We start from the raw sequence: 16,427 nt of genomic DNA on the forward strand, positions 1-16,427 counted from the left end.
CCCTAGGTGATTCTGAAATGCAACCAAGGTTGAGATTCACTGATCTTTCCTAATTTTTTTTTTTTTTTTTTTTTTTTTTTTTTTGTCTTTTTAGGGCCGTGTCCATGGCATATGGAGGTTCCAGGCTAGGGGTTGAATCAGAGCTGCCAGCCTACACCACAGCCATAGCAACACCAGATCCGAGCTGCTTCTTCGACCTACAGCACAGCTCACAGCAATGCCGGATCCTTAACCCACTGAGCGAGGCCAGGGATGGAACCTGAATTCTCCTGGTTGCTTGTTTCTTGACCCACGACAGGAACTCCTTCTTTTTTTTTTTTTTTTTTTTTTTTTGTCTTTTCTAGGACTGCTCCTGTGGCATATGGAGTTCCCAGGCTAGGGGTTGAATAGGAGCTGTAGCCACCGGCCTACACCACAGCCACAGCAACTTGGGATCCGAGCCGAGTCTGCGACCTATACCACAACTCACGGCAACACCAGATCGTTAACCCACTGAGCGAGGCCAGGGATTGAACCCGCAACCTCAATAGTTCATAGTCGGATTCGTTAACTACTGCGCCACGACGGGAACTCTGAGGAACTCCTAATTTTTGTTCTCCACAAAAGGACCTGTATCACTTTCCACTACAGTCCTTCTTCCTATCCTTCCATTTTTTTCCTCCCAATTAATCCTATTCTTTCTCTAGTGTTGCTATATCCCAACAATTATTAAAGCCCAATGCCCAAAAGGTGAGGCTATGGCTTCTAGTGGGTAGAAGGTGGGAGGGCTAGGGACAGGGAGGCAGGGGTTGGGGGGGAGGGGGGATTCAGAAAGTAGGCAAAACCATAGGGCAGTGGACACCTAGTCCGCCCGGCCCTCTTATACTGGACAGATGGTGAATTTCAAAGCCGAATGTACCAGGGAACCAATGCCATACACCCAAATTTAAGTTTAGTCTCCATATGCTCAGGTTTTGAATTATTCCTGAATCAGCAGGCAGCAGAAGCTAACCAACCTGAGTGCTACCAGACAACAAATGTCTTTTGGAGCTGAAAACCACCGACTGTCCTGGTGATGAGAGCAGAAAGCCAGACCCTGGACCAATCCATTTCACCACCTGTTTGCTCTTCTCTCAGCTGTGAAAGGATCTTTTCATCGCACCTGGGTGCGTAAAAATTAGCGTTGGACCCTGTCATAGAAGGGCAGTAGTGAAAAATGAATTTAGCAATTAGTCTTTCCTTTTGAGAAAAGTTATCAGTACAGAGAGAAAAGCATGTTCCATAAGCCCATGCTCTTGTGCACCTGCGCCCCTGAACACTGATATTAACAGCGGAGCTCCCTCCGGCACCTTAGGGCGACCACCTGCATACCCTCAATCTCGCGACAAGTTCTGACCCCGCCTTTTGGAGAATGCGCCAATCAGGACGAACCTCTGCGGTTTGAACTAGTTGGAGGATTCCCATGATGCTCTCTCATGTTCTCTGGGAAGTGGGCGAAGGTGTTTGCTGCTGCGTGTTTTTGCCACCGGGAAATGAGAACTGCACGGTTTTCTGAAAGCAACCAACTGGACGAATAGCTGACCCTGCTGGTCGTGTGCAGCCCGGATTTGGCTGCACAGAAGGTAGCTTTTATTTTTCTGAAGGGTAGGAGGCCCCAGGGATGAATACCCACTCCTTTCCTGCAAAGGAGTTCGCCCCACTGTTTCACTCGATTCCACTTTCCTTCCCAAACCATGGGAACCCAAATGTTCACTTTTTACGATGTCCAAACGCTCTTTTTAGTTTTATCCAATAATTTCTGGAGCATACATTCCACCATTTCTTTCTTTTTTTTTTTTTTTTTTTTTTTTTTTTTTTGGTCTTTTTAGCTATTTCTTGGGCCGCTCCCGCGGCATATGGAGGTTCCCAGGCTAGGGGTCGAATCGGAGTTGTAGCCACCCGCCAACGCCAGAGCCACAGCAACACAGGATCCAAGCCGCGTCTGCAACCTACACCACAGTTCACGGCAACGCCGGATCGTTAACCCACTGAGCAAGGGCAGGGACCGAACCTGCAACCTCATGGTTCCTAGTCGGATTCGTTAACCACTGCGCCACGACGGGAACTCCCATTCCACCATTTCTTGAAGGAAAGGAAAAAAGAGGTGGTACTCTATGCCTCTGGATACAGGAACTGGAGCAGCTCTTTTCTTATCGCGTATCCATTTTGTGACATATTCTAGGACCGTAACATAAAGCACTTTGAAATTATTACCAGTTAAAATTTTGAATTAAATGCATTTTGGTCCAACGCCAGGTTGCTCCATCATTTGGTTTAAGAGGCTGAGGAATCCATTTCTAAAACATTATTAGAGAAGGGCTTCTTGTGTAATTAAATCTGAGCAGTGGACACAGGCAAATAATGTTCCCACCCTGCATGAGCTTTCAGTGTGATAGAGGACAGAAATACTTAAATTAGAGACGGTGGCGCTGTATGTTCTGCAGAGGGAGATGCGCAATTAAGTGACTTCCTTGGATTCTCTAGCAAAGCAATTGTATCACCAGAGCTGGGGGAAGCAACCCCCCGATCTAACATATCCTAACACATCTCTGGTTAATGATGTCCACGTTACATTGGGGCCCAGCTCCTCTTTGCTAGGGACCTATGGAAGGGGAATGTAGCAAGAAGCCAAGATGAAAAGAAAATGACTGTAGCCCAAAAGATGTCAGAGAGGAAGTCTATGATCTGTGATGAGGCAGCAGTGAGGAAGATGGCCGGAATGGGAAGTGAAATTTGGGACTGGTCATGTAGGGCTGGATTGTGAAGGCCGTTATACATCTGACAGAGGAAAGTTTTAGAGAGTGTTGTTTTGCTTTTGTCCTTTTTTTTTTTTTTTTTTTAATCCCAGATGAAGAAATGTGAATTAAAAACTCAAGTGTTAAAGCATTTCATCATTAATCAATGCAATGTTCTCTCATTCTTTTTTTTTCCTCCAAACCCTAATTATATTCCTTTCGTCCCCATAGCACCTATTCTGATATGTTTACTAGATCTTTAGATGTGCATGCATACCTACTTCAAAAAGTATATATATATATATTTTTTTTTTTCCTTTTTCGGCCACACCTGCAGCACATGGAAGTTCCTGAGCCAGGGATTGAATCTGAGCAGGAGCTGTGTGTGACTTAACGCCACAGCTGCAGCAATGAGGGATCCTTAACCCACTGCACCAGGCTGGGGATCAAACTGGCACCTCTGCAGAGACAAGCCAGATCATTAACCCACTGTGCACAGTGACAGCTCCAAAAGGTATATATGACTTTTATGTGAATGTGTCTTTACAGAAATGATACTGCGCTACAAATTCTGTTCTGTTTCCTGTTTTCCCTCAACACTAGGTTTCTAAGGAGTTCCCATTATGGAACAATGGGTTAAGAATCCGACTGCGGAGGCTTGGGTTGCTGCAGAGGCATGGGTTCAATCCCTGGCCCCAGCGTAATGGGTTAAAGGATCTGCGTTGCTGCAGCTGCTGCATAGGTCTCAGCTGTTGCTAGGATTCAATCCCTGGCCTGGAACTTCCATATGCCTTGGGTGTGGCCATTAAAAAAAAAAAAAGATCCATCAGTGTTACTGTTTACAGCTAGTTGACATTTCTTAGCTGCTAATTAGTTTCTAATAGTACATATGGGCAATATTTTACTAATAACCCCTTTCTCTAATGATAAGCACCAAGGCTGCCTCTAGCATGCAGCTACCCCAAAAAAATCCCATGATGAATATCCTTATGGACTTGTGGGGGAACTTCCTTGGAGTATATATTCCAGAGCTTTTTCCACAGGTCGTAGGGCATGTGCATGCTTAATCTCAACAGCTGCCAGATTGCTTTCATGAGTGATGGTACCAGTTGACACTCCCTCCAGCAGTGCCCTAATGTTCCATCTTCCACATTCTCAGCTGCACCATTATCGCCCTTCTGATATTGGTCATTCTTAGACATTCTAAGAAGCTTAGTGGAGATGCCATAGGTCATAGGGAGCTATCTAAAGCTCTTCACTTGTGAGTGACACAAGAAGGGGGATGCTTCAGGAGAATTGTCCGGGGCTGAAATGGTCTGACTCAAAAAATCAAAAGATGCAACATGTATGTATTCTCTGGGAAATCTGGGGGATGTTTAGCATTACAAATGTAAAATATTTTCTACACATACTTCTTTCTTTGTACAGATATCCCATTCAGTATTTGTTCCCACTCCCCTGTTTGGCTAGTTGTGCTGATCTGGCCTGAAACTTAATTTGACTTGGTCACAGCCAGTGTCCATCATGGCTGGTAGTGGTGGCAGGGAGGGGGAGGTGGGGCAGCAAGACCAGAGTATCTTGCTGAGCAGAAAGAAGCCTGGCCTCACTTGATGAGCTGTCCCTCCCTCCCTATCTTCAGCTGTCATCCTCCTTGTGTGAGAGGGTTAGATGGAGTATTCAAGTGACACTAAGTGATAACAAGGAACATTTTGTAGAATACTTGCTACTCAAAGTGTGGTTCTCAGACCAGCAGCCTAGGTGTCACCTGGGAGGGTGCTTGTTAGAAATGCAGAATCTTGGTACTCACCCCAGACCTACTGAATCAGAATCTGCCTTTAGCAAGATCACCAAGGGACTTTATGCATTACATTTGGAGAAGCACTGCTTCAGTCTTTGCCAAACACTTTCACATAACCTGTCCTATTTAAACACTTCCCAACACCCTCACTTCCTTGGCTCTCCGTTATTTTGGAACTCCCGCGTTACAGCTGAGGAAACTGAGGCTGGCCAGGTTAAAGCGACTAGCCCCAGAAGATCCAGTGCAGCCAGATTTTCAGACTCTGCAACTGCCTCTGAAGGTCATACTTTATTTATATCTCCTTCTCCCCATGCCTCCTCATTCCAAAAGGAAAACACCCAGGAAGAGCTCATTTCAGAGCCAAACAATAGTGGATTGGTGGTGAAGCTTTCCTTCCGGGGGTTTTCTGGGATGAAAATTGTACTCATTGCTGTGCAGCCCCAGTCCTGCTTCATTGCAACTTTGAGTTAGGAGGGGCAGCCAGATCCTGAATGTGAAGCTGGTGGAAATATTAGTGGGTCCCTCCCTTGAATGAAATATACCAGGCTCCATTTTTCATTCTTCTTTTTTTTTTTTTTTTTTTTTTCTCCTTTTTTGGCTGCTCCACGGCATATGGAATTCCTAGGCCAGGGATCAGATCCAAGCCACTGTGGTGACCCACACCATAGCTGCAGCAAGGCCAGATCCTTAACCCACCATGCTGGACCAGGGATTGAACTTGTGTGCCAGCGCTGCAGAGATGCTGCTGATCCCCTTGCACCCCAGCGGGAACTCCAACCATTTTTCATTCTTAAAAGCAGGTTAAGCAGGGGGGTTTAATCTGGAGTTCCCCAGAGCCCCCCAGGACATTCGTGAATAGAGTTCAGGAGTCTTCCAATTTAGCATTTTCTTCACCATGACCGTGTATAGGAAACAAACCACTGTCGCATCCGCAGGACCTGTGACTTTGTCATTAATAGAAATCACAGATATTTCTATAATGAATTGCAACTACTGCAAAATCTCATTTAGGCTCATCATATCAGTATTACTTCAGTTATCAGACCCACACTAGATCTTGCTATTGAATGTGTTCAATATCTTGCTAAATTTCAATTTTTCATTTTAAAAAATATTTTGATAACTATTTCAATGTAATGGTTTCCTTTATAATCTCATAGAAATATGTTTTATGAACTTCAAAACATTATTCTGAGAAGGAGCACAAAGGCTTCATTAAACTGTAAAAGGACCAGTTCATATTCTGGAAGCTTTATCTCATCTTCCAGTCTGTCTTTGGTCAGTTGGGTTACCCCCTATATTTACGTTATATCTGTTAGCAGTAGCAACATAGCACTTAAAACCAAAAGGGCCTATGTGCTTGTCTTCAGAGCTGAAATGAAGGATTTCCTGAGAAGACTGCATGTCACTGCAGTCAGGCTTGATGGGAATAAGGGTTGAAGAACCTCAAAGGAGACTATTTATGACCCTTGCCTTTCTTCTAGATCTTCTCAACATTCAGAAGATTTCAGTTAAAAATGCTGCGCCACATGCTGGACAAGACAGACTATGAATGATGGCTTTCTCTATTATTTACCCTGCTACAGGTATGTGTTCTCATCTTGATTATAATTCACAGAGAAGCTGGATGATGTTCTGCCTTTGAAAAGGAATACCACCCACCCCCACCCCTGTTCATACCCATGACAGTAGACAATATTACCAGGATTCCCAAGTCTGAACAGGTAAAAGTCAGTAACCAGGACTCTCCAGAGAAAATGGAAGCTCATACTTTTAAGTAAGATGTAAGAACTCTATAATTATTGATGTGCAGAGTGATGTCCATGATAGATGAAGTTAACAAAAAAGTAGGTTGCAAAGTAGCATAATTTACTACGTAGAGAGGGGGCAGTGAGAAGGCAGGACAGAGAAAAAGTCTGAAAAATGTATATCAGAATATTAATAGTGATTAATTCTAGGTAGCAGGATTACAAGAGATTTTCATCTTTGTATTCCTTTTTGTTTTGTTTTGTCTTTGTCTTTTTTAAGGCTGCACTCGCCGCCTATGGAGGTTCCCAGGCTAGGGGTTGAATTGGAGCTATAGCCGCCGGCCTACACCACAGCCACAGCAATGCAGGATCCAAGCCGCATCTGTGACCTACACCACAGCTCACGGCAATGCTGGATCCTTAACCCACTGAGCAAGGCCAGAGATCGAACCCATGTCCTCATGGGTACTAGTTGGGTTCATTAACCACTGAGCCATGACGGGAACTCCTGTATTATTATTATGATGATGATGATCAGCATGTATTACTTTTGGCCACACCTGTGGCATGCAGAAGTTCATGGCCCAGGCATCAAACCTGTGCCACAGCAGCAACCCAAGCCACTGCAGTGACAGTGATGGATACTTAACCTGCTGAGCCACACAGGAGCTCCAGAACATATTACTTTTGTTAAAAGGATTCCCTCAGAGATAAAAAAGGTAAACGTCTTCTGAGATTCTGTGGCCTCTGGTTGCACTTTAAAGATAATCCAAATTTCATATGATGGCCTGTACATTCCTCAGTAGTCTGGTTGCTCCTGCCTTACTCTGAAACCCTGTCCCCTGCCACTTTCCTTTATACCCTCTATACCTCCAGTTACACTGCACTGCACAAGCTCCTTCTTGCTATATGTATGTATGTACATACGTCTATATGTATGTATGACTTTGCCATAGCTGTTCCGTCTACTCAGGTGTGCTCTCTCTAGAGCTTCCTATCCTCTCATTAGGTTTTCAGCTTAAAAGTCTCCTCCTCAAAACAAGCTTCTCTTATCTCCCAAAGCAAACTAGCTGCCCACAATCACAGGCACAATCCTATCACTCTACTGCAAGTCTATGCATTGTAATTAACTTAGTGTCATAAGTGATTATATATATATATATATATATATATATATATATATATATATAGTCTCCTTATCTTTGTCTTCCCATCCAAGCCTTTTGAGAGCAGGGACCTGGCCTGTCTTATTCATTGCTATTGTCCCAGTACCCACAACACATGTACTCAACAAATATTGTTGAATGGAGCAGATAAAGGAACATCACAGTATTTACTGAATAAGGATGTGGCCATGGGCAAGGGTGTGTCTGGGTGGAAGATGACCATTGGGAGGGTGGGGAGGGTTGGGGGCAGAATGGAATGGGCTTTTCTTCCCTAGGCAGCAGGAGCAAAGGATAATTTTTAAGTAGGGAGTGTCATGATTGCATCAGGACTTTCAAAAAGCCCACTCTGGTTTTAGTGTAGAGAGTTTGGCACTGGGGGTGCCAGTGGGGCTGGGACTGGGGCTTGGGTGAGGAGAGCACAGATTGTTTAAAGAGTTGATGCCAGACTGGCCTAGAGTGACATTTGAGTGACAAATGGAAAGTAAGGGAAGAGAGGTATTCCTGAGGCAAGACTGCTGGCATCTGGGGACCTACTGGATTCAGGGCTTTGGGGGAGAGGTGAAGGCTGGAGATGAGAGCCGCATATGGGAAGAAGTAAAAACAAGGATTTTAGTTTTGGTTACTTTGAGTCTGAGGTGCGTGAGGAACATCTTTCTCTGAATCTCTAGGAATTGTGCCACCGCCACACTGTTTCTCCTACCCCTTCTTTTCTTTCCTGTTTTGAATCACTCCCACAAGCCATAAATGCTCCCTGCTTCTCAGCACGCTGGGGCACTATGCCAGCAGGCCCCACATTCCTGAGGAAGGGACCAAGTTCAGACCTGGAGGCCTGGCTGTGGCCACCGGAGGGGGGTGGCTCCCTGACAGGAAGGAAGGCTGGGCTGCCGGCTGGGCACAGGCAGGAGCTTCCTCTGCTGCAGCAGGTGCCCAGGGCCAGCTGCTCCAGTACCCTTAGGTTCAGATCAACAGGATGGGACAGCCCAGGCGGAAGGAAGCCAGCAGGGAGGAACACCCCTGCAGACAGAAGCTGGGGCATGGGATAGAGGGGAGACAGGAAGAGCTGCCTGGGCTGCTGAGCTGGCGCTCGTCCAGCAGATTCAGGCGAGGCTGTGACAGGAGGCCATTCAGTCCTCTTCCCCTCTCGCAGTGGGCGGCTCTGGCCTTGGTTGATTGCTACTACTGTTGTTGGCTAGCCTGGGCCTTAGATATACAAGAAGAGATATTCCAGAAGGAACCATTAAAAGATGTTCATAGATGTGGCTGTTTTTAAAATAATTCATTCCCTTTTCTATACTCATTTTGTGATTATTGGGAAAGAGGACACTTAAACTAGCCGTTCAGTTACACACAGAGGCGAGACACCTGGAGGAAGGCGCAGTGATTTGTGACCTGTGTTCAGACCTCGGAAAGAGAAAATCTCCTTTGCTTTAAGCCGAGTTATCATTGCCCTCTCCAACAACAGCTGCCATGAACAGACACCAAAAGGCCAAAAGGGGGCAAATAGCCAAAGCAGAACCGTAGTCTCGCATTCTGGAAACCCCAGACCGCCTCAGATCAGCCAGTGGGTCAGGGCGGGGGGGTTGGGGGGGGTGGGGCCGGTGCTTTCGCCGGCCGGGGACGGGGGTGGGGTTGGGGTGGGGTGGGGGTGGGGATTGTGTCTTTGATTTGATGGGCATTTCCACTGCAACCCACCCGCAGGCGTGCCCTGCCTGGCGCCAGGCGACCCTAGAAGACCCCGCCCCACCGCATCCCCACCCCATCCCCAGCAGCAGTTTCCTGGCAGAGCGTTTCCGGAGGCCTTGGCCTGGGGTGTGTGTGGGGGTAGGGTCTACCTTTGAAACAGCTGGTAGACTGCAATTTAAACTTTAGAGCGAGCTCAAAACTCGATTCTGCAAACGAGCGCCGGCGCCAGAGAAAGATAAGAACTCTAGTCTATGGCTCCCCATCACCCCCTTGGTCTAGTTCTCGGGGCTTCCTGCCGTCCCCACAGCATTCTCTCCACCGCCCAGGAGGAAGGATGGGCGGGGCGGACGGGGGCGGGCAATGCCGCAGGCAGCGCAGATGGAGAGGGCGAGCCCGCGCCGCCGGCCCTGGCGTGGGCGGGGGGCGCAGGAGCAGGTGTCCGCATAGTGACAGGATTCCCTTCCCTCTCCTACCCTCCCTTGGTGCTATCCAGGGCTCTGCGAGTCAGAACCCTGCAAATGCTCCAAAAATGCAGCTCAGTCGGTCACCGGGCTCTGTTTTCTCGCCAGACGCGCAAGGGGACGGCGCTTCCAAATGCAAATCTCTTGGCTCGGGACCCTTGGCTTGCAGCCACTGCCTCCCCCGCCTGGCTACCCGGCGTCCCGCCTACCCCGCGGAGAGCCGAGATGGGGCCTCGTGCGGCGGGGACAGGGCGGAGCGGGCATCCTTCCCCACCTCCCACGTGGGGCCGGCCCTCCGCAGTCCCTGGGCGCGCCGCCGCTGCCGCGCCTCCGGGCTAGGCCCCCGTTCTCAGCGCCGCCCCCCACCCAGGCCAGGGAGGGGGAACTACAGGCGGGGGCGTGGATGAGGGGTGGGGGCGGTGTCACTGAGTCAGGTGGCGGCGGGAGTTCCCTCGGGCTGGGCCGAGGGAACACGCTGCCGGGGATTGTGTACACGCTCCACTGACACAAGCTTCACGCTGCCGGGCAGCCGCTGATCACGCGTGGCTCCGCTAGCCCATTGGCCGGCGCCTCACACACCTTTGTCGCTGATTGGCCGATAGCAGGCTCCGCCCCCACCCCCTCCCGCGGCGCGGGGCAGGCGGAGCAGCTACCTGAATGGGGAGGGGGCAGACGGCGCGGAGCGCGGCGGCGGCGGGAGTGGCGTCGAGTGTCTCTGGGCGCCCGTCTGTGGCCAGGCAGCCAACCAGCCTAGCAGCCAGTCAGCTCGCCGCGGGCGGCCAGGCAGCCAACCATGCTCAACTTCGGCGCTTCTCTCCAGCAAGCTGCGGTAAGTCACCTGGGGATGCCCCTGTCCTTCCTGGCCTATGCTGCGTCTGAGGGGCCCCCGGGGGGCGCGAAGCCTGAGCCCCGTGACATCAGCCACGCCAGAGGACGGGGGCTGCAGTGGAGTCGTAGGAGAGGAAGGGGCTTTCTGTGTGCAGACCGGTCTTTAGTGACGGCGTGCGTAGTGAAGAGGGTCAGGAGAAGCAGGCTGGGGTCTAGAGACGAAGGGAGAGGGGGTTCTTGCTCTAGGTGTAATGAGGGAAAGGGTCAGCTCTGCCGGGAGACCTGAAGCAGGTGAGGGGGAGGATGACTGGAGGGGTGGCAAGAGTGGGGTGGGGGCTGCTACCCTTTCAGCGAGGATAGGAGGTGTGGAAGGAGGAGGGGGGTGAGGGGGCCACCCTGCACCTGGTGCTGTAGAGAGCTGCCTCTGTCTAGATCAGGAATGCAACCCAGGGTGGGAGAGTAGTGCTTGCGAGGATTTGCGGGGCAAGGTGTCCGCAGGAGAGGAAAGGGGGCTCCCCATTTAGGGGGTCTGAACGGAGGCTTGCGGGACGGGGGCTGCTCAGCAGATAGCCGACCACTGGGGGAGGGGCGACTGGCAGGAGCGTGGGGGATGGCACGCGGCCCCGGGACCCCTGAGGGGGGCCGCGGAGTTGCCCCCCCCCCGACGTCTGGAGGGACTTCCCATTCCCGGGGCAGGCAGGTGGCCACACTCTGAGCACCTCTCGGAGGGGGCAGAGAGCCGCCTCGGCGATGTGAGGGTGGGAAGCGGGACCCAGCAGCAGGGCGGAGAAGGTGGGCGGGGGGAGCCGGGCCGCGAGACGCGGGGGCAGCGTGTTAAGGCGGGAGCCGCAGGCCGTGGGGCCGCGCGTCTGGAGCCGGGGCCTGTTGGGGCTGCACGTCTGGGAACTCGTGGAGATGCGCAACGGGCTGGGGCCGGAGCTGCAGGAAACCTCGGGGAGGGGGCGCCGCATCTTCGGGGAGAGTCAGGGTGGTCCGAAATCCCGCGGGCGGCGTGGGCGGGAAGCGCAGAGGGCTCGGCTAGGTCCCCGGGGGCTGCGGCCGGAGGAGGGCGGGGGCCGGGTTTCCGCGGGGACCCGGCTCCTCCCCCGGCAGCTGAGGCGGAGGCTGGGGGTGGGCCGGGAGCGGGTGCGCTCGGGGAGCTTCTCGTCCCCGAGTGACCCAGCTCCGGCCTCCGCCAGGGGCGGGAGCAAAGCCCGGCCCCGCTGTCGGTTCCTAAGGGAACGGCGGCTCGCTGGGAGTTGGAAGGGGCGGGCGCTCCCCGGCCCAGGGCCCCGCCCCTCCCCGCGGGCTGGGGCGCGCACTGCCGGGCGGTTGGCGGCGGCGCCCGCGGCCCCTCCCCCGGCCCGGCGCGAGGGCGGGGGCCCGCGGGCTCAGGAAGTAGGTGAAAGGTGACGGCGCGGCAATTCCCAGTTCACGTTTCCTGCGCCGCCCGGAGCAGCCGCTGATCACGCTTTGTTCACATGCCTCGCCCCCTCCTCCTCCTCCTCCGCGCCCCGCCCTCCGAGGCCCAGCCAATCCCAGCCCGGGCCGCCCGGCCAGCTGGCCAATGGCGGAGGCAGGGAAGCGGGGACGTGCGAGCGGCGAGGAATGTTCCCAGTGACTCACCCGCGAGCCTCATTGAGGTTAGGGCGGCCCCATCTGTCTGTCCCCGCCAGCGAGGATCTCCCCCGCCGTCCGCCCCCGCCCCTCGTCTGCCTCCCCCGCCCGCGCCTCCGCCCGCGCTTCCCTTTCCTGCCTAGCGCCCCACTCCCAGTCCTCCTCCCCTCCCGGCTTCTTTTCCGGCCCTTCCCACCTCGTACTCTGCTTCCCGGCTGCCTGCCTTTTCTCTTTTTTGCTTTGCTTTGGCGTCTTGAGGCTTTTACACAAACATGCGCTGTCCGCTGCAGCTTACATAAAGGGCGCGGGATTATGCAATTGCATAGTTAGCGATATTTCAAGAGAAATGGTCGTTTTCTTAGGGTTTCAACATGAAGGGTTTATGCATTTTTTTAAACAAGCGTTAAGAATAATACCTTGCAACATAAAGAATGCTCTTTTTTTTTTTTTTTTTACACAACCTCTACTTTGACGAAAGAATGAGACCACAAAAAAAAAGAATAAGATGGAGGGTAGTACCTTTTTTTTTTGGTGCAGTTTAATATGAAGCATTAAATACCCGATAGAAGGAGCATTAACATCAAGCATTAAATACCCGATAGGAGTTGATAAATATAAAGCATGCGCTGTTATTTATCATCAATTTTGGCCTCTCCTCCCCGTTAGGAAAAAATATCTGAAAAGATCTCATGCCATAACCTGTATTTTTTTTAATGAGTTTTGCAGAGCCTTCCCTTATTTTGTCTGACTCCTGTTGCAGGTGGCTACTCTGGAAAGAATATAAAACCTTTTTTTTCTTATAAGCCAAATGGGTCTCTTTTAGATTTCAAATTAATTGGTACCTTTGGCCTTGGTCCCCTGAGAGGTAATAAGGATAAGGTCCTCCTCACCTTGCAAGGGTATCAGTCTTCAGGCCTAAGTGTCAGAGGAAGAATGAGGAAGATTTTATCACTATCAGAGGAGGGATGAGGAAAAGTTATTTCAGATTTTATCTTGAAAAGTTTGTGCAAATTGTAAAAAAGGAAAAAAATTGCACATTGTTCCGCATGTCATGTGGAGAACAGTATACTTAAAAGCATTTAATCTTTTGTTTTTATAGGAGGAAAGAATGGAAATGATTTCTGAAAGATCAAAAGAGGGTGTGTATTCGTGGAACAAAGCTGCAGAGAAAAGTGATTTTGAAGCCGTAGAGGCACTCATGTCTATGAGCTGCAGTTGGAAGTCTGATTTTAAGAAATATATTGAAAACAGACCTGTTACTCCAGTGTCTGATATGTCAGAGGAAGAGAATCTGCTGCCCGGTACACCAGATTTTCATACGATCCCAGCATTTGTAAGTATTGCTTTTACGATGGATGTAAAGGATAGAATTTTTTACATGATGAACTACCGTTCTCACGCTGTTGCCTATATATTTCTCTTCTCTGTAGTGTTTGACTCCACCTTACAGTCCCTCTGACTTTGAACCCTCTCAAGTGTCAAATCTGATGGCACCAGCGCCACCTACTGGACACTTTAAATCATTGTCAGATACTGCCAAGCCTCACATGGCTACTGCACCTTTCAAAGAGGAGAAGAGCCCGGTATCTGCCCCCAAACTCCCCAAGGCTCAGGCAACAAGTGTGATTCGTCATACAGCTGATGCTCAGCTATGTAACCACCGATCCTGCCCAGTGAAAGCAGCCAGCATCCTCAACTATCAGGACAATTCTTTTCGAAGAAGAACCCACCTAAATGTTGAGTCTTCAAGAAAAAATGTACCTTGTGCAGCTGTGTCACCAAACAGATCCAAACATGAGAGGGACACAGTGGCAGATGTTGATGAGAAAGCAAGTGCTGCACTTTATGACTTTTCTGTGCCTTCTTCAGAGACAGTCATCTGTAGATCTCAGCCAGCCTCCACATCCCCACAACAGAAGTCAGTGTTAGTCTCTCCACCTGCAGTATCAACAGGGGGTGTGCCAACTATGCCGGTCATCTGCCAGATGGTTCCCCTCCCTGCAAACAACCCTGTTGTGACAACAGTTGTTCCCAGCACTCCACCCAGTCAGCCGCCAGCTGTCTGCCCACCTGTTGTATTCATGGGCACTCAGGTGCCCAAAGGCGCCGTCATGTTTGTCGTACCCCAGCCCGTTGTTCAGAACCCAAAGCCTCCGGTGGTGAGCCCAAATGGCACTAGACTCTCTCCCATCGCCCCTGCTCCAGGGTTTTCCCCTTCAGCAGCTAAAGTCACTCCTCAGATCGACTCTTCGAGGATAAGAAGTCACATCTGTAGCCATCCAGGATGTGGCAAGACGTACTTTAAAAGTTCTCATCTGAAGGCCCACATGAGAACACATACAGGTACCAACCATTCCTGATTTATATCTAGAAATGTGGATAAAGGGTTTTTTAGCAATGATCATGAACACAAGCTAGGCATGTTAATAAAACATCTTTAAGCCTTAAATATAATTTAATATGTAACTTACAGTAACATGCATGGTAATGATGATACGAATTTTTTTGTTTCAGGAGAAAAACCTTTTAGCTGTAGCTGGAAAGGTTGTGAACGGAGGTTTGCCCGTTCAGATGAACTGTCCAGACACCGACGAACCCACACAGGTGAGAAGAAATTTGCCTGTCCCATGTGTGACCGGCGGTTCATGAGGAGTGACCATTTGACCAAGCATGCCCGACGCCATCTGTCGGCCAAGAAGCTACCAAACTGGCAGATGGAAGTTAGCAAGTTAAATGACATTTCCCTACCTCCAACCCCTGCTCCCACGCAGTGACAGCTTGGATGGCAGAGAACTAACTTTTGTCACAGCCGGGAGCGAATGGTGATATGAAAATGCTTCCACTGCAGGTCTGTGGCCCTCCAGTGTGGGCTACAAGCAGAAGAAGGCCCATGGCCTGGGGAGAAGGCCCAGCCTGGGTTAGATGGTAAGAAGTGCTGCGGCCACAGGCAGGTCACAGAGTTGCAGGACTCATTTCTTACCGCATAAGAGAGATGAGAAAGTTTTTATTCCTTTCAATGTTTTCTGAAGGTTGCAGGTGAAGTCAGCCACAGGTAGCACAGGTTTTGAATATGTGTGCACAATTTGTTACTTTCACCGTTTATACTTGAGACCAACTTTTCAATGTGATTCTTCTAAAGCACTGGTTTCAAGTGTAGAGACTGGAAATAAACATTACGGTACAGAGATGGAGATGTAGAATTGATTTGTATTATCACGAATATTATCTTTTCCTAGAGTTACCTTGTTTACTATTAGTCTTTCCATTCAATTTCGTGGATGTAGTTGTTAAGTATATCTAGAACTAGCATTTTTATACTAGTCACTGATGTTCGGAATTAAGCAGCTGTATATTGCTAAAGAGGTCCCAAAAATTGGAATCCTCATTAATTTAATTGCTCTGAAGTGTAGCTTTAACTTCTTTGCATTTTTATTTTGAAATTTAACAAAAGACCATAACTAGGCATTTTATTACGCTTTGAACTTTAGTTGGCTGCATTTTTTGTGTAGATTTGAAAACTGTATACCAATGTGTTTTCTGTAGACTCTAAAATACACTGCACTTTGTTTAGGAAAAAAAAAGATGAAAACATATATTGTAAAGAAGGGATGTTAAGGGTTTCAGATAACTTCTTGAAAAAGATGACATAGGTCATCAGTAACGAACCCTTATGCTACCAGGATATAATGTGTGCTTCATTGAATTAGAAAGTTAGTGACCGTTATTCACAAATGGACAAATGTCCAATTAATTTATGAGAGTTTTTTTGGGGGGGGATTCAGAACTAGGTAGGTAGAAAAAATATTAGAACATTCACTTTCGTTAACAGTATTTCTGTTATATTCTGTTGTATAGTGGATAATATACACAGTGGTAAAACAAAAGTCAGTTGTTTAAAATATATAGTGAAAAATGTCACTATGTCTTTTCATTTAACATTTTTCTCTATTGGGTGTAGATTTCTGCCATCAAAACTTTGGGCCCTTGGAAAACAAGAGTTTTCTTTTAATTAAAAAAAATCCTTGTGATTTTACAGTTTGCACAATATTTGTTCTGTTGTACTTTATATCTTGTTTACAATAAAGAATTTCCTTTGGTATATATAACTGCTTGATTGTATTTATTGAAAACCTTCTTATTCTAACCTTGACGTTGATCATTTGTGGTACTATCCAAAGACTATCTAAATTTCTCTACAGGTCTATTCAAATTTAGAACTGTAGGGAGTTTCTGTTTTGGCACAGCAGAAACAAACCTGACTAGTATCCATGAGGATGCAGGTTCAATCCCTGGCCTTGCTCACTGGGTTGAGGATCCAGCGTTGTTGTGAACTGAGGTGTAGGTCGCAGATTTGGCTCAGATCCCACGTTGCT

General features: G+C 49.0%; 1 protein-coding gene across 3 annotated transcripts; it reads left to right on the forward strand.

Annotated features, from left to right (window-relative positions):
* The first annotated feature begins 1,449 nt into the window (after positions 1 to 1,449).
* On the forward strand, positions 1,450 to 16,157 carry KLF10 (KLF transcription factor 10). 3 transcript variants are annotated; one of them, XM_085020389.1, is made up of 6 exons: positions 1,450 to 1,601; positions 3,091 to 3,267; positions 6,036 to 6,137; positions 13,154 to 13,387; positions 13,485 to 14,397; positions 14,569 to 16,157. In XM_085020389.1, exons 4-6 carry the CDS (start codon positions 13,163 to 13,165, stop codon positions 14,826 to 14,828), a joined length of 1,398 nt encoding a protein of 465 aa, XP_084876515.1. In that variant the 5' UTR covers positions 1,450 to 1,601; positions 3,091 to 3,267; positions 6,036 to 6,137; positions 13,154 to 13,162; the 3' UTR covers positions 14,829 to 16,157. The 3 variants fall into 3 exon arrangements, with proteins under 3 accessions (XP_084876515.1, XP_084876514.1, NP_001127816.1); XM_085020388.1 differs by lacking the exon at positions 3,091 to 3,267; NM_001134344.2 differs by lacking the exons at positions 1,450 to 1,601; positions 3,091 to 3,267; positions 6,036 to 6,137 and adding an exon at positions 10,279 to 10,438 and having other exon boundaries at positions 14,569 to 16,138.
* Positions 16,158 to 16,427: the final 270 nt, after the last annotated feature.

This window comes from Sus scrofa, chromosome 4 (genome assembly GCF_054392235.1).
Source record: "Sus scrofa isolate SSC_HxYL_T2T_F1_AM1 chromosome 4, Sscrofa_HxYL_maternal_Yorkshire_Landrace_v2.0, whole genome shotgun sequence".
NCBI lineage: Eukaryota > Metazoa > Chordata > Mammalia > Artiodactyla > Suidae > Sus > Sus scrofa.

Coding starts and splice junctions, on each gene's coding strand:
- KLF10 (NM_001134344.2), top strand. CDS start 10,403: ATGCTCAACTTCGGCGCTTCTCTCCAGCAAGCTGCG. Junction 13,388..13,484: donor TTCATACGATCCCAGCATTT/GTAAGTATTGCT, acceptor TCTTCTCTGTAG/TGTTTGACTCCACCTTACAG. Junction 14,398..14,568: donor CCACATGAGAACACATACAG/GTACCAACCATT, acceptor TTTTTGTTTCAG/GAGAAAAACCTTTTAGCTGT.